The sequence below is a fragment of the Sciurus vulgaris genome (assembly GCF_902686455.1).
Source record: "Sciurus vulgaris genome assembly, chromosome: 12".
Classification (NCBI taxonomy): domain Eukaryota; kingdom Metazoa; phylum Chordata; class Mammalia; order Rodentia; family Sciuridae; genus Sciurus; species Sciurus vulgaris.
In genome coordinates this window covers 99,123,648-99,150,444 of record NC_136473.1, presented here as the reverse complement: position 1 = coordinate 99,150,444, position 26,797 = coordinate 99,123,648, and the positions used below count along the sequence as shown (strand labels likewise).

The 26,797-nt window shown below is 43.7% G+C and overlaps 1 protein-coding gene across 1 annotated transcript in view; it reads left to right on the top strand.

Moving 5' to 3' along the window:
• Positions 1-2,706: 2,706 nt before the first annotated feature.
• The window catches only part of LAMC1 (laminin subunit gamma 1), a 111,847-nt gene continuing 87,756 nt past the window's right edge, over positions 2,707-26,797 (top strand). The window contains exon 1 of the mRNA XM_079108006.1: positions 2,707-3,569. Within this exon, the coding sequence (XP_078964132.1) occupies positions 3,155-3,569 (415 nt within the window). The 5' untranslated portion in view covers positions 2,707-3,154. The remainder of the gene's footprint in view (positions 3,570-26,797) is intronic.

Genomic DNA, 26,797 nt, shown 5'->3' with positions numbered 1-26,797 from the left:
CTCAGGGGTCTGTAGGTAACCAAAGAAAGACCAATTAGCATTCTTCCTTGAAACAATTTATATAGATCCTGATAGGGAGAAGTCTCCTTTCTTTGGAGTTATAAAGGCAATTTATTTAAACAACTGGGGCTATCAATGAGAAGGACACTAGAATGAATCAGACGTCACTTTCCTATGTTCATATATGACAATCAGTGTAACTCCAAATCATGTACAACCACAAGAATGGGAAGTTACACTCCATGTATGCATGACATGTCAAAATACATGCTGTTGTCCTGTATAACTAAAAAGAACAAAGAAAGTTTGAAAAATTAAAAAGAATGATTAAAAAAACCCAAAAAACAAAAACCTGGGGCTCTCCTGTCTGTTCAATGAACAACTACATTACTTCATCCTGCCTGTCTTGTGGCATAGAGTCATTGATGATTGGCCACTAAGACCATCTTTTGAGGGATCTGAACCCAGTTTTCCCCATACCTTCCTATTTTTCTTCTAAACACTATGTCTATTTAGTAGATAATAGAGTTTTCAAGCAGTTAAGAAGATGTGTTTAAAAAGCTCTGGAATTTTCTGAAAAACAGGGTAACATAGTAACCGCCCCCCCCCTCACATCATCATCTTCTTTTTTTTTTTTTTTAAATACCAGGTGTGTTTAGTTGACTGTGGCATCTCCAGGTATCTACAAATACTTTATTTGTTGATATCATCAAATATCCAGTGTTCAGATTTTCTGAGTTGTCTTTAAAATTCTCTTAACAAATTCTTTGGTTTGTTTGAATCCAGAGCCAGACAAGGGAACAGAATTTTTATCATCCAGCACGATGGTTAGTTACACTTTACCTCTCTTCAGAATAGGTACTTCCTTGTTGCTGTAACACAGTCTCAAAAGCAATAAAATTTAAGAGTCACTGGAGGTCTCTTTATGTGCTTTGCAAGTATCAGATGAGGTTCTGGTAAAGAAATCACGGAGAACGCAGGCATAAGTAATGGCTTGAATTTAACTTTGGACATTAAAACTCACTGAGAGCAACGAAAAGAAAACATTTAGGTTGATTTTGCAGCCTTTGGGGTCTTCTTTTAACTCTTTTGGTGATGAGTAGAAAACCAGATGAGATTTACCCTTTGGTTTGTCAATATCTAATAAAGTACTGCAAATTTATAATAAGACAGATTGCATTATTAAATGTACTTGTTAAAATCTGTAGCTTTATTTACAACTAACATCCTTATCTGTGTCCTATATTGCCCTTGTTAGTTCTCAAGTAAAATTTAAAAATGTAGAGAGAATATCATCCTCTCTAGGTGAACAGGAATATATTTATTTTGCTTCAACTCAAATATAAAAGGATTAAAACATTATTATAGTTCCACCTTTTTTGTCGCATAGAGAAGGTGCGGGGGTGGGGGCGGTTAGAGACATTTAACCATGCAAATCTCCATTTGTCTCACCAAATAAACGAACATTGTGCATTGGATGTACTTGCTAAACGGGTTCCCATCCATACTCATAGACTAATTATCCTTAGAACCCTCCTTATTAAGAACTGTGGGTCTAGAACTGACCCTAACCATAATCACTAACGTTTTGTTTCATTGTTGCAGAAATTCTGTGTCCCTATTTTAAGGGGACAGGAGTCTAAAACTGTGTATTATTGTCATTTTGTCATTAAGGCCCTGGAAAGTTTTATTTTGTGTATCCACTTTGGGGACTCCAGAAGGTTTAAAATCCGCTGCCTTTGGCTGGTCCACTTTTACAGCACCCGCCCTTGCCCGTTCTTTGCCTGCCCTATCAGCATCGGGTAAAGTGCCTGGGTTCTGATTTGGGACTACAACTCATGATCTTCTGGCTCAGGTTCTGCGAACTGAGTCATTCTGGCACTGAGAATATTCCGTGACTCAGCAGGCCCGAAAAGGAGGATGTCAGAATCCAGATAATTTCAAGTCTTTTAAAGGCAAGCCGGGGAACACAAACAACACAGTGGAAGAATTTCGCAGTGGGTCTGCGCACCCAGGGGAAAAATGTCATTCCATTCCCAGCCTTTTCGCTTCCTTCCTTGCTCGGGTTAAACGACTGGTTACACTTTAATTTAGCGGCAGGAAATCGCTCCACAAAACTCATTTTGATGCTGCGACCAGGCCCTTTACTCTCCAGGGTCCGTGTCAGGCCCCCCGACACCCGGGACCTCTCCTCCGAAGGGATTAAACGAGCAGGGTCCCGCGCAGCAGGGGGCATTCCTCCGGACCGGCCCGGGGGCTGGGGCGCACAGGCAGCCCCTGGGATGTGTCCCTCCGGACATGGCCCCGGGGCGGTGGCCCGGCTGGACAAGGGCTGACACCTGGCTGGGCCGGGACTCGCCTGCCGAGCGCGGCCCAAGTTGCCCTGAGGCCCGCAGGTCACCCCGAGCGACCTCACGGACCTGTGCGCCCCTTTAAGGGCTCCTCCTAGGCGCTCCCCACCCAACTGAGTGTCTCCCCCAGGCACAGAGCCGAGGACCCGGTGCCCTACCGGCTCGGGCTGCCGGTCTCCACCGCCTCGCCTGCCTCCCGGCATGCACCGCCCCGCCGCCCCTCCCTCCCTCCTCCTCCTCCCTCCTCCTCCTCCCCCTCCCCGCTCTCCGCCCACCCTCGCTCCCCTCCCGCCCACCGCGCGCCGCGGGCCCGAGCGCGAGACGCCGCCGCCCCCGCCGCCGCCGCTAGTGGCCAGGGCGGACGCGCAGTCCCTGGCGCGCGGAGGGCGGGGGAGCAGCGACGGGGGCCGCGGGAACTGCTGCGAGGAGGCCGGGGCTGGGCTTTCTCCTCGCCAGACCCCACCCCACCCGGCCGACCCCACCCCCTGCTCCTTCCTCCCCGCGGCGCGCGCGCGGGTGCGCGCTCGGAAGTCGGGGGTCGGCACAGAGTGCGGGCTGCGCCCAGGGTGGGTGAGGGAGGCGCAGAGGCAGCGCGCGGGGGCGGTGGTCAGGGAGCCGCACAGTCCTCGCTAGGGGCGCCCACCCGCCAGTCTCTCCGGTGCGAGTCGCCGCCACCGCCCGCGCGAGAGTCCGGCCCGTGGGCCCCCAGGCTCAGCCCGCGGAGCGGCCTCCCGGGGACGCCGTTGGGCGAGAGGAACGCGCCGGCCCTGGCCTTTGCAGTGGCCCAGCGCGCGGGCGGCGGGATGAGGGGCAGCGAGCGGGCCGCGCTGGCCCTGCGGCGCCGGGGGCGGCTCTGGCCGGTGCTGGCCGTGCTGGCGGCAGCCGCGGCGGGCTGTGCCGGGGCAGCCATGGACGAGTGCACGGACGAGGGCGGGCGGCCGCAGCGCTGCATGCCTGAGTTCGTCAACGCCGCCTTCAACGTGACCGTGGTGGCCACCAACACGTGTGGGACTCCGCCCGAGGAGTACTGTGTGCAGACCGGGGTGACCGGGGTCACCAAGTCCTGTCACCTGTGCGACGCCGGGCAGCCCCACCTGCAGCACGGGGCAGCCTTCCTGACCGACTACAACAACCAGGCCGACACCACCTGGTGGCAAAGCCAGACCATGCTGGCCGGGGTCCAGTACCCCAACTCCATCAACCTCACGCTGCACCTGGGTAAGCGGTGACAGCCTTGTCCCTTACTACAGCTCGCTAACAACCCAGCTCCCGGGCCGTCTCCACTCCCTGGTCCAGCTTGAGGGGCCCAAACGCCGTGTGCTGGCTCTCTGCTCCCCAGCAGGGACCAAACAAATTCCTTTCTCCAACTTCTATAATTGATCTAGCACTTAACATCCGGTGAGGGCCAAGATGCTCTCAGCTGCATCTATTTGCTTTCCTCTTATTTCTAACTTTAAGGGATTCTTGCCATTTCGGCAGTTAGGATTTTGGTCCCTTTTTTTCTGAAGCTTCGGTCAAAAACACCCATCCTCTTTTTCTCTACCCTAGCAGGGCCATCTGAAGGCATGCTTCTATGCGTGGTCAGAGGCAGGAAGGTCCACCTTGAACCCTTTTGCCTTTAAAAACTTTAGATGCTAGTCTTTCTCCAGGATTGAGGCAGACTGCTGTTAAGGAATTCAAGGGGAGCAAATACCTTTACTGCCTATATTGCCTATGTGTAATTAAAATAGAAATTCACTTTAAAAGTTATTGTTCTTTAGGGCTGTTCAGCCTCAATTAAGAGCCACGAAGCTATTTCACTGCTAATCCTTGTAGAGAGAAAACAAAAGGAAGTATCCTGCTCTAATTGTTGGGAACAGTTTTGTCCCAGCATATAGTTCTCAGTGTCTTGGCTTTTGCTTTTGAGTCAGCAAGTGTAGAAACACACCTAAGTGACCTTTTTAGAAATTGGTCAAAGGATGTATAGAAAATTGCATGACAGGGCTGTGAAGAGAAAGGACATTTATTTGAAAGTATCAGAAATTCTGTTTAATCTTGGCAAGTTTTTTTTTTTTTTTTTCATTATCGTGATACAGAAACAAGTGAAAATTTTTTTCATTATTGTGTTTAACAAAGTAACATGTATGTGAACCTGACATTTGATTTGTAATTCTTCAAACCCCCTTGCAGTGGGAGACTTGATTTTTACCACTAGCTGGTACTAATGAAGTTCCTGAGAGAACAGACTGCCCCAAGCCATTCTTCTGTCAAAGCAGGGTAATTCTATAGGACTCATAACATTATCTGGGGATGTTTGAAAGGGACATTTTGTAGGCATATAGTCCTTTTGATCATGGTTTTGTATTTTTCTTTGTACTGATCTCTAACACACTAAACTTGGTATAATTTATCAAGATTCCAGAGGAAGAATACGACTTATGAAAAGTGCTTGAGAAGTGTAATTAAATTACTGTGTGTGGAAAAAGTTTTAGAAAAGCAGTATTTAATACCTTTATAGTAAATAAGTTTTTGTTTGTAGATGAATCATTGGGAAGATGAAACTTTTTGGAAATAAGTTCATGAATGAACCCACGTGGCAACCTGTTTTTTAGCAGTAGAAATAAACTGCTTTGAGTTCAGTTTTTTTAAAGGTATTAGAAATGTACAGGAGCAGTGGTGTCTTGGAACAGGTGCCTTTCTAAAAACATTGCAAGAGACTCAGGGGTTCTCAAAATCTTGAAGGGATGCTCTTTAACTGTCTTCCCCTAATGGTTATATTTTTAAAGTTGGGCAACATTAGTTTTGTAATTTATATCCTATTACTTTTGTTTGAGTTTTGGCTTGTTAAAGTTTCTGTGTTCACCTTTGAATACTCTTGAATTCTTACATTATCCATTTTGAGATCTAAAGAATTTCAAAGAAAAGGCATTACCTTGATGTTTCAAAGTGCCTGAGATGCCGTTGTTCTGTCCTGAATGATAGACTATCTATCTTAACTTTTCCTACTTTTCTGTTGTAGGCTCCAGGTAGCTAGTTTATTTCAAGTGATTGTAGAGGTAGATAGATTACTCAGTGGTCACTTCTCTGTTGCAAAGACAATATAGTAGACTAAGAGAGTATCAGTCAAGTTAATTTGCTAATGCTAGGGGGCTGATAGATACTTAGGGTCATCATGATAACAAGTTCAAAAGAGATCTTTAGAGTACACCTCGTTAGGACTCTTTTTTTTTTTTTTTTTTAACTTTAAAAATGTTTTATGCTTTGACTTGTTTTTGCTGAAATATTCTTCAGTTTTTGGTCATATCTTTGCTAAGTGACATTCATAAAACTATGAATTTAAAACTTAAAAAGTTAATTGAAATATATTATTTTTTATCATTAGTTGTGAAAGCATGTACTTTTTAAAGCTTTTTAGTTAGTTTATAAAAACTGGACTAGAACTTACTGTGCTTGTTTTTGGATCAGAAGCCATGTCCTGGAGGAAACGGTGTAGTGGAGGAGGTGGGAAGTGGGAGGGAGATTTGTGTATTGGGGTTGATGTTCATTTCTCCCCCCACTTTCTTTTTGGTGACAAGGACATATGTATGCGTGAATGTTACGATCAACAATTTATGGCAAGTGGGCAAGGCTTTATCAGTGTGTGTTTTGATATCAGCATATTCACTCCCTAACTTCAGTTACTTCATGGGCTCTAGCTAACTAATTATTTCCCATGAATTCAAGTACCATGACTGTTTTGTGCGTCCATTAAATCTCCCATCCAGTTCAAATTTCACATACCCTTAAACAAGTGATGCATATTGTGCTCTGCCCTTACAGAGCATGTGAAACTCAGAGTGAGCAGTGTGAAAGAACTAGGTCTTGCCACCACTGTGCTAGCCTCCTTTTGATGTTGAACTTTAATCACAGTAAGCTGTAAAATAAGCCTGGTTACATCACACTTAAGTAGTTATAAGAAAGGCACATGTTTTGGCATTGATCATAAGTTACCTTTTATTATAAAAATAAAAAATGACATGATAAACAGTAAATATAGTATGTGAGCTGTCTCCAGTTGCTAAGCTCCTGGAGACCACCCTTTGTGATTTCTTATGTAATCCTTCAGAAATTTTTTATGCATACACATATCAAATTACATGATCATTTTAACTGGTACCTCTTTGGGAGGAGGCAGAGACATATTTTAATATCTGGCAGGAACAAATTAGATCATTGTACTAGTATCATCGCTTGCTGTTATAAAAGCCAGGAAAAACAGCCTGGATTCTGAAATCTGTCAGGTCTTAAACTGCACATACAGTAATCCAGGGTGAAGAGCATCTCCAGATATAAAGAGTTAAATTGCTGTGAGAACCAGAACTGTACTTTCTGCCTGTGTGGAGAGAACTCTGTCAGGCACCCTTTTCTAAAAACAAGTTTTTCTTATTTTATTTTTCCTTCTAGATCTGCTAACTTCTGTATGGATCATTAAGTTGCTGTTCAGAAGTTTGACTTTTATGTCTTATAATAAGTTTTATCAGTACGCAAGGGGTAAGATTATAAAAGTGTAACTGAGGATTTGTCTTTTATTAAACAGTACCTTTAATAATTTGATAAACATGGATAGAAAGTTGGCAGACAGGTTCTTGAACTTGGAGGAAGGTAGCTTTCCCTCTTACTTGAAACAATTAGATTAAGGAAAGAGTGCTTATAAAACCAACTCAAATCAAAGTTTATGGAACTCTCAAAATTAACAGAGACCAGATTAGTTTCCAAGTTCCTCATAAAACTTAGGAATGAACAGCGATTAAACAAAATTCTTTATAAGTGAATTCCCTTTTGTGTGTACAAATCAGAATAATTGACATATAAGGTTATTCCATTTTATTCTGTTTGGTCCTCTGATGAGTGTGTTTAACGTGAACAGCAGTTTTTTTTTCTTCCAAGAAAATCTGTACAAGGTAGGCTCTGACTGTGTCAGGGAGTAGCTCGCTCTGGTGACTTCACTGTGGTATTTGTGCACCCTGAGGGGACACTATTTTAGTTTGTCTCACAAAGGCCTGATTTACATTTTGCAGGTTTCAACTTGAGAAGTTTAAGGAGATGTTCTTTAATGACCAGTAGTTGTTGAACAGTTTTACAAAAGTTGCTGTTGGCTGTTTTTCCTATCCTATAGTTCACTGCTTTTTCTGCAAATTCCTTTCCCGTTTTTCTAAGGCACTCAGAAAAAAAAAAAAAGTGACACATTAGAAATGTTGGAGCTATCAGGCATCTCTTTCACCCCATCAATTTGTCATTTGTTGCATTTGTGGGAGGAATAAAATTTGACCAATTCTAAATCCTTTTAGGAAGTTGGTTATGCCTTTTGCTATGCATTCCTTGCCCCATGCATACATTCTCATGTTACTGCCAAATACCTCACAAACGTTTTTAAAATATCCATGAAATACATAGTGCTCTGGCTGATAGAAAGATGTAGAAGATTGAGGGGGTCCTGTTTTCAGGAGCTTATTCTCTGCCACGTGGAATTTACAGTCAGTTGTAATGCCACTGCAAAAATAAATCAAGGGCATCCTTACGGTATTTTGAAGTTGATAAATCCTCCAGTTTATCAATGACTAGATTTTTCATGACTCAGTGAAGGCAAAGATGAGGATCCTATGGTTGTGACTTGACATGTTGTCGTGCAGGTAGGTCTTGGACTCTAGTTGAGTATACTGGCTCATGTGGCTTGTAGCTTCATCTCTTAAAAGAATGTTTAGTTTATTCCAGGGCAACTTAAAAGTTCATATACACACTGATTCAGAGACGCTGAACTCCTTTGGTTGTCTTCCTTGACATTCCTCCGTCCGTTCCTTTGTACCTCTAGTCCATTTTCGTGTTGCCCCTGTCCCTGAATGAATTCATTTTAACCTCAAGGCTTATTTACTGTTTACAGATTTATAGGTTTTAGATTTGTATTTTGTATTTCCAGATTAGTTCTTTCTCCAGATCTAAAGACTTGTTGCATATGGTTAATTGGGGTTTGTCTCTGGGCCATATTCAAAACTAAATTCACTCCTTATTGTCTCACCTAACTTGAAGGTGTTTTGGCATTTTCTGGGTCAGGGAATGCGCTACTGTCTAACACTGAGGCTCTCAACCTTGTCTTCCCAAGTCACCTCTGAAAGATAACCATGCTTGACAGGCGTCACCAGTCAAGATTACTCTGGTGAGCCCAGAGGGTCAGCTATATCTCCATTCCTTTATTTCCCACCCATCTTTAATATACTGTGCTTCCTATTCCCACCCACTGTGGCTCTTGAATGTTTATCTTTCCATCCTCTTTGCTTGGGCCTTAATGTAGATACCCAGTGAATTTCACCTGGCTTACTTCAGTGGCCTCCTAACTGACGGTCTTTCTGCCTTCAGTTTTGCTCCTTATACAGATGCTTCTCAACTTATGATAGGATTAGGTCCCAATAAATATATTGTGAGTTGAAAATATTGAGTCAAATGCATTAATATGCCCAGTCTCTTGAATATCATAACTTTGCAACACAGTGTACTGTAGCATATAGGTTGTTTTCTCTGCGATTGAGTAGCTGACAGGGAGCTGCAGTTCTTTGCAGTACCCCAGCATCACCTCAGTACTGCATCTGAGTAGCTCAGGAAAAGATCAAGATTCAAAATTCAAAGTCCATTTTCTACTGAATGTGTATCACTTTCACATCATTGTAAAGCCAGTAAATCCTAAGTCAAGGATTAGGTCTTCCTGCCTCAGTATCCTGAGTAGCTAGGACTAAAGGTGCATACCAGGAAGTCTTTAAAGACAGGATTGGGGACTTAGTCGTCTTTGATTTCAGTACTGCATGAACACTTGTTTGTTGCTCTCTGTGCTTTGGCACAAAGTGAATTCTTGAATGGATAGTGATTTATAGGACATTGCTCTGACCTTGGGCTTACATGATGTTTTAGTCAGCATTTCTTTGCTGTGACCAAAATACCTGACAGGAACAACTTAGAGGAGGAAAAGTTTATTTTGGGCTCACAGTTTCAGAGGTTCAGTCCATGGTCAGCAGACTCCATTGCTCTGGACCTAAAATGAGGCAGAACATCATGGTGGAAGGGCGTGGTAGTAGAAAGCTTCTCAGCTCATGGTGGGTGGGAGGCAGAGAAAGAGCTAGGGACAAGTTATAATCTCCAAGGTCATACCCCAGTGACCTACTTCCTCCAACCATGCCCCACCTCCCTACAGTTACCACCTAGTAATCCATTCAAATTATCAACCCATCAGATAGATTGATCCAGTTATGTTACAGCTCTTGTAATCTAGTCATCTCACCTCTGAACATTACTGCATTACTTAATCTGAGCCTTTTTGGGGGCAATCATATCCAAACCATAACAGATGAAGTCTAGATGAAATCTGTGTCTCTAGACTTGGGGGTAGGCAAATCATGGCCCCCTGGCCAAATTCAGCCTAGCCCTGACACCTATTTTTGTGTGAGCTATGAGCTAGGAATGGTTGGTGCTTTTTTAATTGAAAAAAAAAAAAAAAAAAAAAAAAGGAATAATATGGGCTGGGGATATAGCTCAATTGCTAGAGTGCTGCCTCATAATCACAAGGCTTTGGGTTCAATTCCCAGCACCGCAAAAAAAAAAAAGAAAAAAAAAAAAAGAATAATATTGTGCAACATTTGAAAATTGCATGCATAACCTGTAATCCCAATGACTTGGGAGGCTGAGACAGGAGACTCACAAGTTTGATTGAGGCCAGCCTCAGCAACTTGGACCTTTTCTCAAAATAAAAGATAAAAAGGCCTGGGGATGCAGCTCAGTGGTAAAATGCCCCTGAGTTAAATCCTTAGTACGAAAAAAAAAAAAAAAAAATTCGAAATCTTAGTATCCATAAAGCTTTACTGGAACACAGTTAAGCCCATAGAATCGAATGACACATTGTTTATGATTGTTTTTATACTGCCAAGGTAGAGTTGAGTAATTTGGACAGACTCCCTATGTCCCAGCCCACAAAGGCTAAACTACTTACCATTGAATAAATTTGGTGACCTCTGCTTTAGACCAGTGTACTCATGTCATATAATAAGTCCTAAGTGAGAGATGCTGGCAGAGAAAATTCACTAAATTTACCATTTGGTTGGAGGTGGGAGGTGCTGCATTTCCAGTACTTAGCAGTTTGTCTGATGGAGTGTTCATAAATCCATGTAGTGTGAGTGAATCAACCATTAGCTGAATTATAAATGTCCCAGCATGTTGCCCATTAGCTGAAATTCTTTGAAGCCATACCTTTAAGCTGTGTTTATTTTTATCAGTGCTATCTCTCCATGTTCAAGAGTTATGCACCACTATAGTAGCTGATATTAAATGTGATATGTAGGGGCTGGGGAGATAGCTCAGTCGGTAGAGTGCTTTGTAAGCACAAGGCCCTGGGTTCAATCCCCAGCACCAAAGTGGGGGAAAATGTGATGTGGTAGCTTTATTTCTATAGCTTTTAAAAAAGTACTAAGTTAGGTGTGGAAGTACTAGTTAGTCCATGACTAACTTCTTTTGGGTAAAAATTACACGGCTGACATGACTTAAAGTCAGTCTAGATTATATGAGAAAACTCCTAAGTTCCCACGTGTGCGCATGTATGACTGAAATATTAATGTTAGTCTGCTCTTCCCTTTAGAAACGGTCATAAGAAAGCTTTTATTTAAAGCATATACATTCACTTGTGCATCACTGAAAAAGACTCTCTAAGGATTATTAAGCAGTTGGGGAGGAAGATTCCTGTGAAATATCGTATTTGTCTGTTGTGTGTGGCATCTTAGTTTATTTAGTGCATCAGGGTAGAATGAGAAGACTCGCATACTGGGGCATGCCTTCCCTTCAGGACATGAAGGAGAGAGTGGGGGACAGGTTGATACCGGGGCACACCCAGGTGGGCAGGGAGACGGCATCACCTAGTTCGTCCATCTTTGACACACATACACACACCCAACATGCTTCTTTACGTGCTTCTCCTCTCCAGCTGTTCCTAATTGACAGCTTCATTGCTGTCCTGTTTGGGTTTTAGGGAAATGTGTTCAAGTTGAGAGCAGAGCTGTTTGTTTTTTACTACTCAAAATTCCTGAGAAGACTTAAAAATTAGTGATTAATTTGTCTCTTAAAGAGTTTCAGAGGGTAAAATTTCAAGGTGGTTGTGCACTGGGGTTGTATTATCCTTCTTGGTTTCTTCCCCTAGGATCTGTGAGAGGGCCCTGCTGGCATTTGTAAGCATCTTAGAATAAAGTTGTTTGTTCATTTGGGCCTACAAGTGACGGCTTGCTACTCGAGGCTGAGAGAAAACTCATTTATGGAAATGTCCCTGAGGTTTTGGCATACAGCTCCAGACTTGGTCAACACTAAATAAGTGCATCTTCCTCTCTTCCCATGTGCCCTTCCAGGGGGCCAGCTGGAAATAACTGGCCCCCGTCAGTCTGGTGCCTTCTGCAGCTACATATTCATGAAATAAAACGACTTATCTCTGTCTTGGACAATGGTGCTCAGATCTCTTGTGGGAGGAGAACCTTGTGGCAAGTCTGAGGGATGAATTAGGGCCTGCCAGCTTTCTTTTTAAAACTTTAGGGGTGATAGTTCCTCAGCTCTCTTCTTTTATCCCCCCCCCCCCCCCCAACTCAATGGCTCCTTCTGGGTATATTAAAGGCAACACTGCACTGTTTTATTCTTTGGGTCTTTATTTTATGTTGGTGGAAATCTTAATTCACTATCAGCCTTCATGTTTAATTTTAATTTTTTGAGTTTGGCATGTGGTCTTGGGTAGGGTTAGGGACTTGGTGCGTTTAGTTTCATGACGGTAAAGGGCTTCACAGTATACGTGAAGATCTCTGCTAACCAGAATGATCATCCCTGGCAGCGACAAACAGCCTGTCAGTGTTGCTAGAGACATGGTTAGGGGCTAGTCTTTTTTTGTTTGTTGTTGTTGTTATTCTTCTGATTTTGTGCTTTTCATCTTGATCTGAAGAAATCCAGAGCTGTTCATATTTGCAGACGTCTTATTGCATGTAAATTATTCCTCAAAGAGAGTTAAGACACTTTCAACCAATTTTAGCACAAAATAACATCCAGGTGATTTTTTAATTTATGGTGTAATTTGTGACCGAAAGTAGGAGAGCGCAGAATCTGAGGCTTACACATCTCAGAAGAGTTTTTTTTTTTTTTTAAAACCATCCTTTTCCTTTTTACTGAAGCTGCTGGCTTTAATAGGCATTGACAGATATTTGTTGAGTGAGCCGACAAGTAAGCCCGCCGAGTTTAATTGGGCTGTCCGCCGTTCGGGTGGAAGTCGCCGTGGTGTTTGCAGAGGCAGCTAGGGGAGGCACGGCCTTCGTGGCTCCTGTCACCTGCTTGAAGCAGGTGGTGCTTTGCATCAGTGCTTTGTGGTTCGATGTGGCAGAACAGTGAGGCTGTGGCTGTTCCTGCAGGCGTAGAGAAGTCGTTAGGAATGTGGCAGGTGCTATGCTCACCGTGTCTAGTTGTCTTACAGCTCACTATTGGGTGAAACAACACCTAAGTGTTCCACAGATTCCTTCTATGCTCTGAGGGCCCCCTCTTCTTTCCTTTAACAGGTACTGGGGTCGTGGCTGCTTCTCACTGAGCCTGTCGGGAAAAAATAATTCTGAAGCTGGAATTGCGTGGCTTTCTTGGGGGAAGCTTACGGGACTTTGTGAAGTGTTTGTACTTGTGTGAGAAGACCTGCCCCCCTTGAGATCAGAGGAACTTATTGCATTGGGCTTCCAATTTGCAGACAGAGATGTTGTATAAATAAGGGAGCTGGGGAGAACAGTTATTCATTTTGGTGCATTTGTAATGTGGGACGTGGGAGTTAATCGTGGATATTGAAGACATTTTCTTTATCCTGTGGTGATTTGCAGTGCATTTGAGGAGACAAGACAAAAACATTCACATACAGGAAAAATAATACTGTCGGAACATTTTTTTTTTTTTTTTGCGGTACTGGGGATCGAACTCGGGGCCTTGTGCTCGCGAGGCAAGCACTCTACCAGCTGAGCTATCTCCCCAGCCCTGTGTTGGAACTTTCTAAAGTGCGGAGGCAATGTCCGCAGAGCACCCGCAGAGCACCTTGCAGAGCATGGATTGAAGTGGCCTGCAGAAGGTGCTCGGGTCTTGATGAAAAGTAGTGGACATGGGCGGAGGACTTGCCAGTAGGGTGAGTTGCCTGTAGAAGGCCTGCACGTGGCCAGATGGTGGGGAAGGCATTGGAGGCCTTTCATGGCATAGTGGGCACATGTTGGGTGGGTCCAGAGAGAACCGGAACTCAAAAACTGGGTGACAGAAGAGAGTTAGTGTACCTTCCTTTGGGGACCTCTGTTTACCTCTGAACCCTTCAGTCTTGAGAAATATCCCCTGTGCAATGATAAGGTAAGAGGAGGGAGGCCTCTGAGGTCACACAGGTGTGTTTGGGTGGAAATCCAGACCCCCATGGGGCGGGGCCCTTGCCACTCGGCCTGTGAGGTCCAACTTGGTAAGTGGTGGCCAACTGTGGAGACCTTAAACTGGGGCGTGAAAATGACTGAGAATCTCAAACTGAAGAGCTCAGCCTGGTTTCTCTGCCAGACCTCTGCTTGTGGAGCTCTGGATTTCGGTCACTTCTGTTAAAAAGGGCTTCACACTTACTTGTGAAGGACAGAAGGCTATTTTCGAGGAAGAATTTTGAGTTCTGGGTACTTTTGCTAGTTGTATCTTATTTAGCATTAGTACCTCTAGAAATCTCTAAGGAATTTATTGAATTTCAGATTGAAGTCCTGGGTCCTGTCAATGTGTACTGAAGGAAAAGCATGCACAACCACATGTCCTGAAGGGTAGTCAGTGCTCACGCCTCCCAGGGACTCTCCCTCCTTATCTCCTTTCTGCCTTATCCATGACCGCTTTCTGGTTGTTGAGGATTGCTGGGTTCAGTGCAGTTGCTTACTTAATCTGACATCATCAAAGATAAGGGTGGATCTCCAGATTCTATTTTGTTTCCTCTTTGCTGAGTAAACTGAAACCCTTACAGAGTGGTTTTTTCCTTGCTGTTAGTCAAGGTTGCTAACTGAACAGATCTAACCTATCTTTTTTCGATTGATGGATAGGTAACTGCTGTGGCCCCAGGAACTTTCTTGGTCACCATTTCCATCTTTCAGACCCAGAAGTGGTGCCGTTCACTTTGATTTCTGTGTATGCAGGTCGATCAGTCAGTCAACATCCACTCCTTGAGTTTTCCCGTACTTTTTTTTCTTCCTCTTTTTATTTATCTCTGTCAAAGGAGTCACAGGCCCCATTTAGGATGTGTGTTTGGTAAGTATTTTGTGCTTCTCCCCCACTGTATTCTACCTCTACTTCTAGGACCTCACAAAAAAAAAAAAAAAAATCAGAACTCGCTAGCACTTTACAGGTGTGAGTTGGCCGATGGATTACAGTATTGTTGTCACTGCCTTTCTGCCTTTTTCTACTTAGGACCTGCTTAGTGCGCATTCTGTGCATTTCTGTGATGAAGGTGTTTCCACCATCGCCTCGGAGGACCTGAGGATTTTTAAACGCTTCTGCTGAGTTTCCTCTCTCATGGGAGGTTGAGTGGGATGGTACCTGCTGCTGAGGTCAGATTTAACCCACCCCTGGTTCCAGCCCCACCCCTGCATTGGTAAAATATAGAGATATAAATATAATATTTTCTCAGGTTATTCTATCAGTTTCCTTCAGATGGGATGACAGAATCCGAACTATTTCCAAGAGAAGACCTTTACGACTTTCAGAAAGGGGGTAGTGACAGCATGATGAAGTGAGCGGGCTGCTTTGTTTTGAGTTTTCCGTGCGCTGGCAGGGATTGGGGAGCAGTATTTTCCGGCTCCGGCAGCACAAATTAGAGGCAGGAGGAGTGGTCTGCCCACATGTTCTCAAAATCCATGTCCTGGGTTTTAGAAACTCTTAAGGACTAAACTGTATTAACTTGGCAATGTAAAAAGGTTGCATCAAGATAAGAGGTTGAAGTTTTCTGCCCCTGTCCCTTACAACAGCAAGACCCATAGTTTCTGGGAATGTTGGCATTCAGTGGACGTTTAAAAACACGAGGCTGCTCTGGTTGGATTGTGTCCCCCAAGTTCAGGTGTTGGGAACTTGATCCCCAGAGCTAGTGTTGAGTGTGGGACCTTAAAGTGGTAGTTAGGTCTGCCGTCACTGTCGGGTGTGGGTTTGTTGTGAAAGTGAGTTTGGCCCCCTCTTGTTTTCTGGGGTACTCTCGCATGTGATACCCTCTCTGTGTTAGGACACACCAAGGAGGCCCTCCCAGAGGCCAGCACCGGCCTCTTGGACTTTGTAGCCTCCCAAACTGTGAGCAGATGAGTTTCTGTTCCTTATAAATTACCTTGTCTTTCATGTTTGGTGATAGCAGTGTAAAATGAACGAAGGCAGTGGCTAACTAGCATAATAAAAGAGTGGAATTTCAGAGTTTGGAAGAAATTTAGGGAAGTTTTAAGCTGTAAAAAGATGTTTCAGGGATGGGTCCTGGTTTAAGTGCTTTAATCTCCTACCAGGAAGTTCAGGTAGGGGTAGTTGCTTGGGTTAGTGGTTTGTGCTGCTTCCCCCAGTGGTTGGGAACCCTGTTGACTGGTGATGCCACCTGGTTGGTGCAGCTGAGTCTTTAGACGGTTATTTTGTGCCAGATCACAATTTGCTACAGATGAGCACCCCGGAATTTTCATCAAAATTGTCTGTTCTTTTTGGAGATGAGAAGAAGCAAGGGGCTCAGGGAAGGAGGGGACTCGAGCAGCAGTGTCTTTAAGTGCTTTGGTGGCACGATCGCCTCTCCTTGGGAGAAGGACAGTGTTTGGTGGGCTTGCGTGTCTGGGATTAACTTTCAGAGGAGCTCTGTACGTATTTTTGAATTTATAGTGGATATTTTAGATAAATTCATGGGACAGAAAGTCTACTTGAGACTCTAAATTCCTAGAATTCTACAGATTATGAAAGTTGGTGGGAACATCTGTAATGCAGCTGTAATAAATTTGTTTACTTTATCAGGATTGCTTTAGAGGCTCTCGCCTGCTTGTTTATTGCCGTTTTCAGCATTTTTGTCACAGGGCAAGGAGTAAGTTAGCATGGACTCCTGGTGGACTTGGGAGTCATTTAGTTTTGTGGTCATTCTAATAAGGTTTTGGTTTTAAACTTAAGTCCACTTTAAAGCTATTATGTCCTGGCACCCACATCAGTGGCGAATCCCAGCCATGCCCAGACAAACTGATTCTGGAAATGAGCAGATGTCTGGAGAAGTGCCCTTGCTTTGCCTGCTGCTTTCTGTGTGTCCTTGGGTGTCGATCTGTGCTTTCCTCTGTTTTTACTTTCATAGCTCTCTTGGGGAAGTGGGGAGGAACCTGCTTTTTGTATTGGATATAAAATAGATAATTAAGTTTTGGGGGAAGCCTTTTGGGTTGGTACTGACATTTCTGTGAGAGGAAGGCCAGGCAGCTTTGTTTCCTTGAGGGAGATTGTTGGTAGGGGTAGCATTGGGCGTGACCTCCGCAAGTGACTAAAAACGGACTTGTTCACATCTCCAGTGATTTCCAGTTACGAAACGGGCCTCTGACGCTCCGGATCAGCAGCCTTTTAACCGAGCCTGACTAAATAGAGCCTGTTTGGAAATCCGCAGTCTTGCCGAGCTCCCCGCTGTCTTTTTGTCCTCCTGCTCACACACAGCTGTTTCTGTTCATACATCGTTTTGTGTTCAACTGGCTGGCTCCTTCCTCAGGTCCCTTTTATGGCGAATAATGGACACATGGGAGTTTGAACACCCAAGTGGGTGGTTATTCAAACAGGAAGTCTCGAGGAAGCACAGTAACCTTGTCAGAGGAACAGCAGATGGGACAGGAAAGGCCATTGACAATTTGAGGCTGACGACATCTGCAGGGAAACGACTGATGGTTTCAGAGATATCGACGTTTTGAGGATCACAAATGGGACAGTTTATTCGAAACTCGTCACATTTTAAAAAAAAAAAAACTTTATTGCAAGTTTAAACATTTAAAGAAAACGTTTGGGATATTAACCCCTAATCCATAAAACAGGCAGAAATGGAGGCAAAAAAAAAAAAAGAATGTGGCACTGGGCTTAAAAATGGGGTGGAGGCTGTGCCTGTGGTCTGGGAGGGGGCAGTAGCCCCCTGTCCTGACTGTGGAGTCCCCAGCCACCGCTGGAGCCAGGGGGCTGGATGAGAAGACCTAGAGCCTTTGATTATTGAGCACTGGAGAAGCGTAAGGTACAGAAGAATGCATCGGCTGCACTTGGAAAGGCCTGGGGACAGTGGGGAGCAGGACTGTGGCTCCACAGAGCTCTGAGGCACACTTAGGAGCTGCTGGGGAAGGGCAGAAACTCGGGCCTGCAGAGGAGGAGGGACCCAGCTGATCAGTCGAAAGCACCCCCACCACTCTCACCTGGTGACCTTTGGCATTCCCTCCCACCTTGAGAGTCTTTGTATGGTAGAGGGCTTCCCCAAACTAGTAGAACAAATTCTGATTCTAGATTTAAAAATGAAAATTAAATCTGGAAGGTAAAGAAGGGGGCGTCCAAGTCCCCAGCAGTTCACGTGAAGCACGTGGGGTGATACGGATGCTGGAGAGATGGGAGTTGGGCCTCATTAAAGGAGACAGCAGCTTCAAACCCAGACAGTTCTGCTTCTTCAGGTGCATTCCTCTGCCCTTGGTTTCCTTCTTGGGGGCACGTCCTCACATGGGTGCACCATCTTGTCTTGACTCCTTTTCTCTTTGTTTGGATGTCCTTTAGAATGAACGAAAGGGAATGTCAGCTCCTCCAGAAGATTTTAGGGATTTCCAACGACTCCGGCCCCTCCCCCGTGTTGTCCGTGCCCTTTGGTTCATCCACTTTTGAATTTCAGTGGACACACTGTGTGCCTGTGTGTGAAGGGTGCTTCATTGGATTGTTTTTTCCATTTCACCCATTATACTGGATTCACTGAGGACGAGACAGATTCGTTGATTTCTTAGTTCATCTAACAGATGTTTGTTGAGTGCTTATTATGCAAAAAGCATTGCAAAGGGCAGAGAAGACCACAGCTCACATTCTGGGTAAAAGGCCTCCGGTGCAGAGGGCCTGACCAGGCGGGGGTTGCCTTGGCGCGCCCCATCCCCACTTACACTGCTTACGTTTCCTGGTATATAGCATAGTAGTGTTTATGTGATAGTAGAAGCTCACAAGTTTGCTGAGGGAATGAATTTCTACTGCTATGAAGCTGTGACCACAGAGTTTAGGTAAGTGTAAGAAATAGCAGTTTTGTTTAGGTTTTCCCAAGATGGAAAACATTTTACATATGGTTGTTGAAATTGGGTGGGTAGAGTGGGAACTAGCATTGTTGGGTAAAGACTGAACCACTGCACCAAAAAGCCTCCACGGTAAACTGGCTCAGAGAGCACTGACATTTGCTTTTCTTCCATGAGGTAGTCCTGAGGGAAGCTGTTCCGGGCAGCTGGGGAGCTGCACCCTAGAGGAAGGCTGGGGCTCAGGAGCCTGTCGTAATCTGCCATCCGTCAGAGCATCGGCCTCACGTGTGTGGTTGAAGTTGGGTGATAGGCCCCTTGGCGTTCCAGACAGGAACATACTGTCGAGGAATGTGTGCCTAAATGTTAAGGCAGACCTGAAAGTGGCGGACCTCATTTGCATCGTCTGTTACAGGGACAGGGGAGAACAGATTGGGGCACACGGCTCTGCCGTGCCAACACTTCTACTCTGGCGGTGTGCGTGCCTGCTCCTGTGCAGCAGAACCCTGCTTCTCCTGTTTTGGTCTTCCGTGGAGAGTCTTCTTCAGAGGATCCCGTTCTGTGGCTAGCAGTTTTAGGACGTGGATCTTGAAGAAATAGCAAACATGCCCTCCGTGAACTTGCACGGCCCCTGGGTGTTCAGAAGAGCCTCTGAAGCAGAGCAGACTTCTGCCCATCTGCTGTGCCGCCATGACTCCAGCCTTCGCAGGGTTCACTTTATCCTGTAGTGTTCCCGGTTCTCACGCCCCCAGCCCTCCCTCAACGCTGAGGCCTCACTATGTTGGTGTTGCATGCTTAGCCCACTGGGCACCATGTCACATCCATCTTGGAGGAGTACCTCCTGCACAGGATCCTCGTGTCCTGGTTGGCTGGACGGTGCTGATCATATTGACCTTCAGCTGTGACAGATGGATCCAAGCTGCTTTCAAATCCAGACGTGCTTTAGAAACGAGAACTCCAGAAGCCATGAAACGGCTCATTGCTGCACCACCCATTGGTCACTTGATCACGCAGGCTGTTCTGGGGTCTTAAAGCTGGATATTTGACTAATGAATCATAGTAAATTTAGTAAAATGAGTGCAAATAATACCCGCTGATGTACCCGCCCCAACAAAACACTTCAATATTTCTGCGTGCAATGTGTTCACATGAAATAGGCAAATTAAGGACTGTGATAGCCTCACACTAGGTCATATTTTGTCAGAGCGCCTACTGTTTAAAACTCTCTGAATTTAGAGTCACAGGTAAAGTATTGTGGACTTGTATCACATTTGATGATACAGTATGAATTTTATGATGAAACTACTAAAGACTAAAAATTGGCCCATGTCGGTTATTATCTAAGTAATGAAGTTCTTTAATAGAAACTTTAATTTCATTGAAAGGATGAATTGTAACAGTTTCATTCTTAGTTTAGATGGATGGTTTATTAAATTACAGTAATAATATTTAGAACTACCAATATGGAATTACATAAATGTTTAAGAGAAGAAAAGAAATAGCATTGAGTTCTAATTAAAAATGACCTGTTCTGAGGGAAAAGAATTTCTGTCCTGTATGGATGGCAGTTCATTTTTTGCTTGCTTTTGTAAAAAGGAAATTTCATCTCCAATGATGGTGCATGGTTTTGTTCGGAACCTGACTATGTTAAAGCCATTTGATTTGAACCGCTTTTTGGATTGGAGGTTGGTTCTGTTATCCTTGTTGTCCGAGTCCATCCTCTCTGTTCTTTCTCTCACTCCTCCCTTCCGCCCCTCCACCTGTCACAGCTTTTAAAAAGTCACAACTCAGTCAGTGTCTCCAGGAATCTTTGAATAATCGCTGAGACTGAGGATTCTAATATAAATGATTATAAATGATTACTTTTGCCCTAAGGCTTCTTTCAGCCTAGTTTTGCTTCCTAAAAGATTGTGATCTCGAATTGATTTCTTCTTTTTCTTTCTTGGTCAGTCTCATTCTCTCTTTGCTCAGAGTCCTTTGCCCAAAATATTTCGTGTTGTCCTCTGGGCTTTCGCATTCTGGCTTCTCTCTGCAGAAATTTCCCTTCTCTCCAAACTCTCCCACACGTTCTGGAAGTGTGATAGAGCAGTGCTGGGTGTACCACTTCTTAGTCACTTGAGCATCCTGTCTTCTTTTGGAGTCTTTTAAATGCGTATTTATCTTTTTTAATTTGAGCTCATCGAAGATAAGAGCCATATTTTAAACCATGAGGTCAGTAATTTAGAGGAAGGTACTTGACCTGTGATGTGACAGGCATTTGAATATTCTTTGATTGTCTTGATGAATCAGAGGAATTGGGTCCAAACTTGACAGAGAAGCAGAGAGCTAATTCAACAACTAAATATGTCCCAAGCATGACTTTGGAAGTGTTTGAAAGAGCTGCATTCATTGATCTTTGGAGAAAGTCCACAGAACTATTTTCTCAAAATTTAAGACATCCTCCTTGTTGTGGACAGTTATAATAGAAGACCTGCCTATTTGTCCTGTTGAACTTTCTTTTAAGAACAAGAAAATAGCTGAAACCAACCATATTTTTTTTTTTTCTTTTTTTAAGGACCCACAATGCCAAGTTAAATACCTTTCTTTTTTTAGGATAGCAGTTTCTTGGACTGAGACTTTAAGAACTTCTGTTTCACCAACTAGAAAATCTCAGGAGCTGGGAGTGCAGCTTAGTGATGGAGTGCATGCTCAGCAGGTGTGAGGCCCCCAGTGCACACCCACAAGGGCCCTATGATGTTGGTGTTTAAATACTTTTTTTTTTTAAAGTAAGGAACACTAAAGCCTTTTTCTTCATGTCATTGGAAGGTTATCACAATGTAATCCTTCCCTCTAAATTCTTAATGCTGGTTGCTAGTGAACCCAAGGATGGTTCCTCAGGGGGAAATCTTAGTTACCTATGCTGATGGTTCTCCAGTGCTTGCCAGTAACAAATAGAATCGTCTCAGCAGTTTCTATTTCTGTTTTTTAATATACATGACAAACTTGCTTAGTATGAATTGTTGATTTGTACTTGCAGGTAAAATGCAAGGTAAACTAGAAGATTTAGTTCTGTGTGCATTTTGCTTTAGTGCACAAGCAGATGGAATAGAATTGTGGAAGAAAAGCCTCCTTATGAAGTGTTGTGTTTCTTCTCACCCTGCTCACCTAGGAATCCACAACCCTGGATCTTACGTTAGTCTTGCTTTAAATTGGTTTTATTGTCCCTAAACAACAGTGCGTTGTCTCAGATTAGCTTTTTGGTGTATGTGTTGTTGAGCTAGTGGGAGACATGGTAGGTGGGATCTGTATCCAAGATTTCTTTGTGCCTCCATTATTAGCATTTTTTTTTTTTTTTGCATCTAGTATATACTTAAGAATCTGCCTCTCTGCCCTTACAGTAGAAACTAAATTTGGAGAAAGATATGTTTTTTTACTAAATACTGGCATTTGTTGTATACAACATGTGCGCCCCCCCCCCCCCCCACTTTAAAGCATAGACAGAGGTGTATTTAGGAAGTAGATACATATTCAGGGGAGAATGCAGAAAGTCTCAAAAGAGAGACACCTTTGGTAAAGCAAGGAATGCACAAGAGAGAAGGCGGGCTGTCTCTGGAGGGAGACAGCCACCCGCTGGTGTGGGGTGTTAATGTTTACAGAGGGCTGGTGTTAGGGGTCATACAATTTTGAGTCCTTTCCCTTCACTTGCGCATTCCCCTTATTTTACAAGGGCATGGGTCAAGAGCATGTCATTCAAGATCCACAGTTGTGCTCTCTGCAACTCAGTGGCTTGGGGGGCATTTCCTTTAAGTCATCTCTCTATCCTAAATCCCTGTCTCATACTCCCTCTGCTCCCTCTGAGAATTTGATCCCTTAATCTTAAGGGTTGATGAAGGAGGAAGATCCATCTTCTGTGGCTGCTTCAGGCTGGCAAGGAGCGATGACCCTGCCTTGGCTGGGATCAAAAGTCTCATCCTGACTGATCTAAAGGAGACAGACACTGGTCTCATTTATAGGGGTGGGTTGGAATTCTTGAGTTGCCATCCTCTTAACATGGAATTGTTGCAATTTTTTTTTTTTTTTTTTTTTTTTTTGTGGAAAAAGTGGCAAAAGGTTTCCTGTTCTATATTGTCAACCAAAATCAATGTCTCCAAAGATCCCTTACAAGCCACCAAGAGATACCACAGAAGAGAAGTCTCTGGAGAAGGGGCCAAGGAGTCCCCAGGAGGGAGGGGGAGCTCCAGTTAGGACCAGTGGGGTTCTTGGCATGGAAAAGAATTTCAGCATGAGCCAGACACAGGCGTCGACAGGTTTATTTAGGAAGCAGGTAACACATTCAAGAGAGAATGCGGGCCGTCTCCAGAGATCCCTTAAGGTAAAGCAAAGAATAGCATGCAAGAGGGAGAGGCCTTCTGCAACTGCTTTTAAAATGGGTCTCTGCAGTGGGTAGCATGATATTATTATTGTTGCGATGACATTTCCATCCCCTGCGGGTGGAAAGAAGATACCTAGGAATAGAAAGGCCTTATACTGGTCAGATAGAAATTGTAGTATTAGAATAAATTGTGGAAGAAGTCTTCCTCTCCAAAAGACAGTTTAATGGAAGTAAAAGAAGTCTTGAATTTTAAGGTTATCTAAAAAGGTTATGTTGGCACTATATTCTTGAGGTTTTTTTTTTTTTGGTAGCTATTTTTTCTAACTTGAAATATGGTTAATTATGTCTGTTTTTGTTTCCCAGTGAGGAAATTTGTTATCTCCTTAAGTACCATACTCTCCCATTCTTACTAAATTAAAAAGACATTGGACCGTCTTTCATACTGTGTCAGTTGCCTGGGTATAACAGGGACAGTTTGGGGACCATCAATGGCAAATCCGATCTGTAGTGAGAGGCATTTTATGTGTTTCTGCACAGCATTCTTTCCGGTTCCACCTCCTCACCTAATACAGGTAGCCTCTTCTGTGTGGCACATGCAGCTCCCACTCCTGGTAGCATTACCACCATCTGATCTGTGTCAAAAGTCAGCCTTCAGAGTTGCATTGTGTAGGGTTTTCCTGCCTGCTCGTCTCCATGTGGACTTTACTATGTTGTTTAGTCCTATAATTGGGCCTGTATTTATACATTTAATCCATCCCTTATTAGAAATGTAAATTCCTTTTACATTACGACTACCGCAAATAGTTCTTTAATATTATTTACTCAACTTTTATGTATCTTTCTGGTTGCTTTCTTTTTTTTTTTTTTTTCTATTGTATATGTTTATTCCATTTTGCTTATCCACTCATCCATTGATGGAGAGTATCTGATGTTTTTTTTTTATTGTAAACAAATGGGATACATGTTGTTTGTTTGTACATGGGTTAAAGGCATACCATTTGTATAATCATAAATTTACATATTGCTTTCTTTAATTAAACTCTGAAAGATGGAGTTGCTGAATTAAAAGGCATGAATATTTTTAAGGCCTTTGGGTGTTACACAGTCTTAAACTCTGAGTAGCAGGTTATAAGACTACCTTTTGCTCTGAAGGTTTCCTTTTCTCCTCATAAGGTGGGGTAGTCTGATTTTTCTTTATCTGGGTGTTCAGTTTATTCGATAGTTGGCAGGTCGTGGCTCTGGTGTTGGTGCTTGTGATGCATTAAACATGGCCGCGAATGCTTCGGCCCTCCTGCCTATGGGCTGGCTGTCGGGCCTGCAGCTCTTCTTGGACCTGGGATAGCAACTGTGATGGTGGAAGAGTTCCACGTGGAGCCTTTAAGTGGATTGGCAGCTTCCATCTCGCCTCCTGGAGTTTGACTCCAGCAAAGTGGCCGCCATGCTTGAGAGGACATGGGTGGGCTTGCTCAAGAGTGTTCCCAGCTGTGTTCAGCCTTCCGTCCATCCCCACATGGGCACCAGGCGTGACCTGCCAGCTGAATACTACCAGATGATTTCAGTCTGTGCCGGACGGAGTGCAGCCATCTCCCAGTTGAGCCTTCCCCAAATTCCTGACTCTCAAAATCACAAGATATTAAAATGGTGGTTGCTTTAAGTCACTGAACTCTAGCGTAGCTTGGAGCTCAGTGATTGATAATTAGAACAGCGAGTGAGTCTCCAGGGTTACAGAGTTGGAGGCTTGGGCTATTTTTTCCCTAGGGCGGTCGACCTTTATTCCTTCCAGGAGTGGTTGCTGAAAAAGAACCTGTGGTCTTCTGCGGAAGGTGCACTTCCCTTTGGCTTCAGTTAGAGAGCCGCGGGAGAGGAGTGGAGAGGTATCCTGAGGCTATGCATTTTTGTGTGAGATTGGAGTTTGGCAGAAATTTCAAACTGAGTTACTATCATAGGAATCTTGCCTCTGAGAGAGCAGGCTCTTCTGGCCAATATCTCTTGTTTCTTCTGAATGGGAGACAGGTACAAGGACCCATCTTCAAGATGATCTCAGGGAGAGCCACAGTGGAGTAACTAAGGAAACCATCTGTGTTCAGATTCTTGGTGTCCTTGGATTCCTGCCGTTCCTTCTAATCAAAAACCTTCTTTTCATTAGCTGTCAATGAGAATGCTGGTGTCCAGGTTGCTGCTCAAGACTCTGTGCACTGTGGCCCCCAGGGCCTGTACTCCTCTGTGCTCCATGTGGACTGGCCCCCTGTCCACGGGTGTGTCACGTCCTTTCCTTACTCTTCTTTCCTCCTTCCTAAGCACCACCCTCTCCGCTCCTCCTGTCTCCGCCAACTGTACTGGTGTTATTCTACTCATACTAAAAGGCTCAGTTCAGTTTCTTTCTTTTTCAAAAAATCTTTCATTTCTTTGTCCCTTCTCTTCCCTCACATTGAGCACAGCCTGCTTGACTTTTGGGGTGTGTGTCATATATCCCTTCGTAGATTATAAACAGCTTGACACAAAAGGTCTTATTCATTAATAACGAATGAGAGTGTTCATTAACTTATTTGGATCAAGTAGAAACCTTTTTCTATATTTGCATTTTCTTCTTTCAAAAAAGCCACATAAATACTCTCTAGGAGGATGTGCACAGAGGCCGGGAACTTAAGGAACAATTGTCCTGAGAGCTTGTGGGTTTCCTTATGCAAACACAGGTAGAGGAGCTGGAGACTCGCACAATGACTACTCTGTTCCTAGTGTTGGCTGGAGTTCTCTGTAATCCTTCTTCCTGTCCAGGAAGGGGGAGATCGGTCATTTCTGAATTTATTTGTTTGAATTTATGGGACAAAAATGCTGTAAGTCCAGTCTTTTGTTAAGGTTTTATAGTGCATTAGATGTAAAAACTTGGAAAACTTGGTTTCCGAAGTACATGAGTTTGTTCCAGATATTTTTGCTGTGGTCCACTGTGACACACATTTCACGCTGCCACCTGGTCAATACACGTAACAGAAACAAGTTTCTCAAGCCAAGTCTTGTCATTATTTTACCTATTGTTCTGTGATATTTTCTATTCTGTTCTAATTTTTAAGTTTTTTTTTTTTTTTAAATGCTAGTTGATCTACTTTTCTTTTTAGTGTAAAGTAATTGAAAATACTGAGGTAGATGCTTGAATGCTAAGGATCTGATTCTGAGGCTAATCAGCTTAGAATTGATGATTTTAAAGATTACTTTGGTGTGTGATTCTGGTCAGAACAGTTAGTTACATTTTATGAAGATTTATATAATTCAAAAATAGTCATACTAAAACCATAGATTTTCTTATTGGCAAGGAGTATAAAGTGGGTGGACTCTATCCTCTTTGTTCAAGCAGAGCTTTTTGTTCCTCAGCATGACCACTAGCATTTTGCAGAATGCTCTCTCAAGTTAACAGCAATGTCTCCAAGGCAGCCTTTTTTTTTTCTTTTTCTTTTTTTTTTTGGTAGATTCATTTTCTTCTAGATAATTTTATCACCTCCAGTTTTCATTTCCAAGTCCCTGATTTTTCAGTGCATTCATAGCTCTAGCACCGTTAGCACCAGCATTTAGTAGCTAACATTGATTGAGCAGTTACATGCCAGATGTGGTGCTGAGTTGCTTGTCTTACACTGATCCTTAAAGTGACCCAGCGAGGATGGTGAATGTTCCCAATTTTCAGAGGAGGAGGCTGAGGTAAAGAGGTCGCACATCTGTCTGGAGGGAGAAAGGATGTGCACCCTAGGGTTTGGACACAGAGCTATTTTCTGTATTAGGCTGTGATTCTCTCAGAATAAAAGGCCTCCTGTAAAATGTGGCTGTGTTCTTCTTGGCTTTGTGGA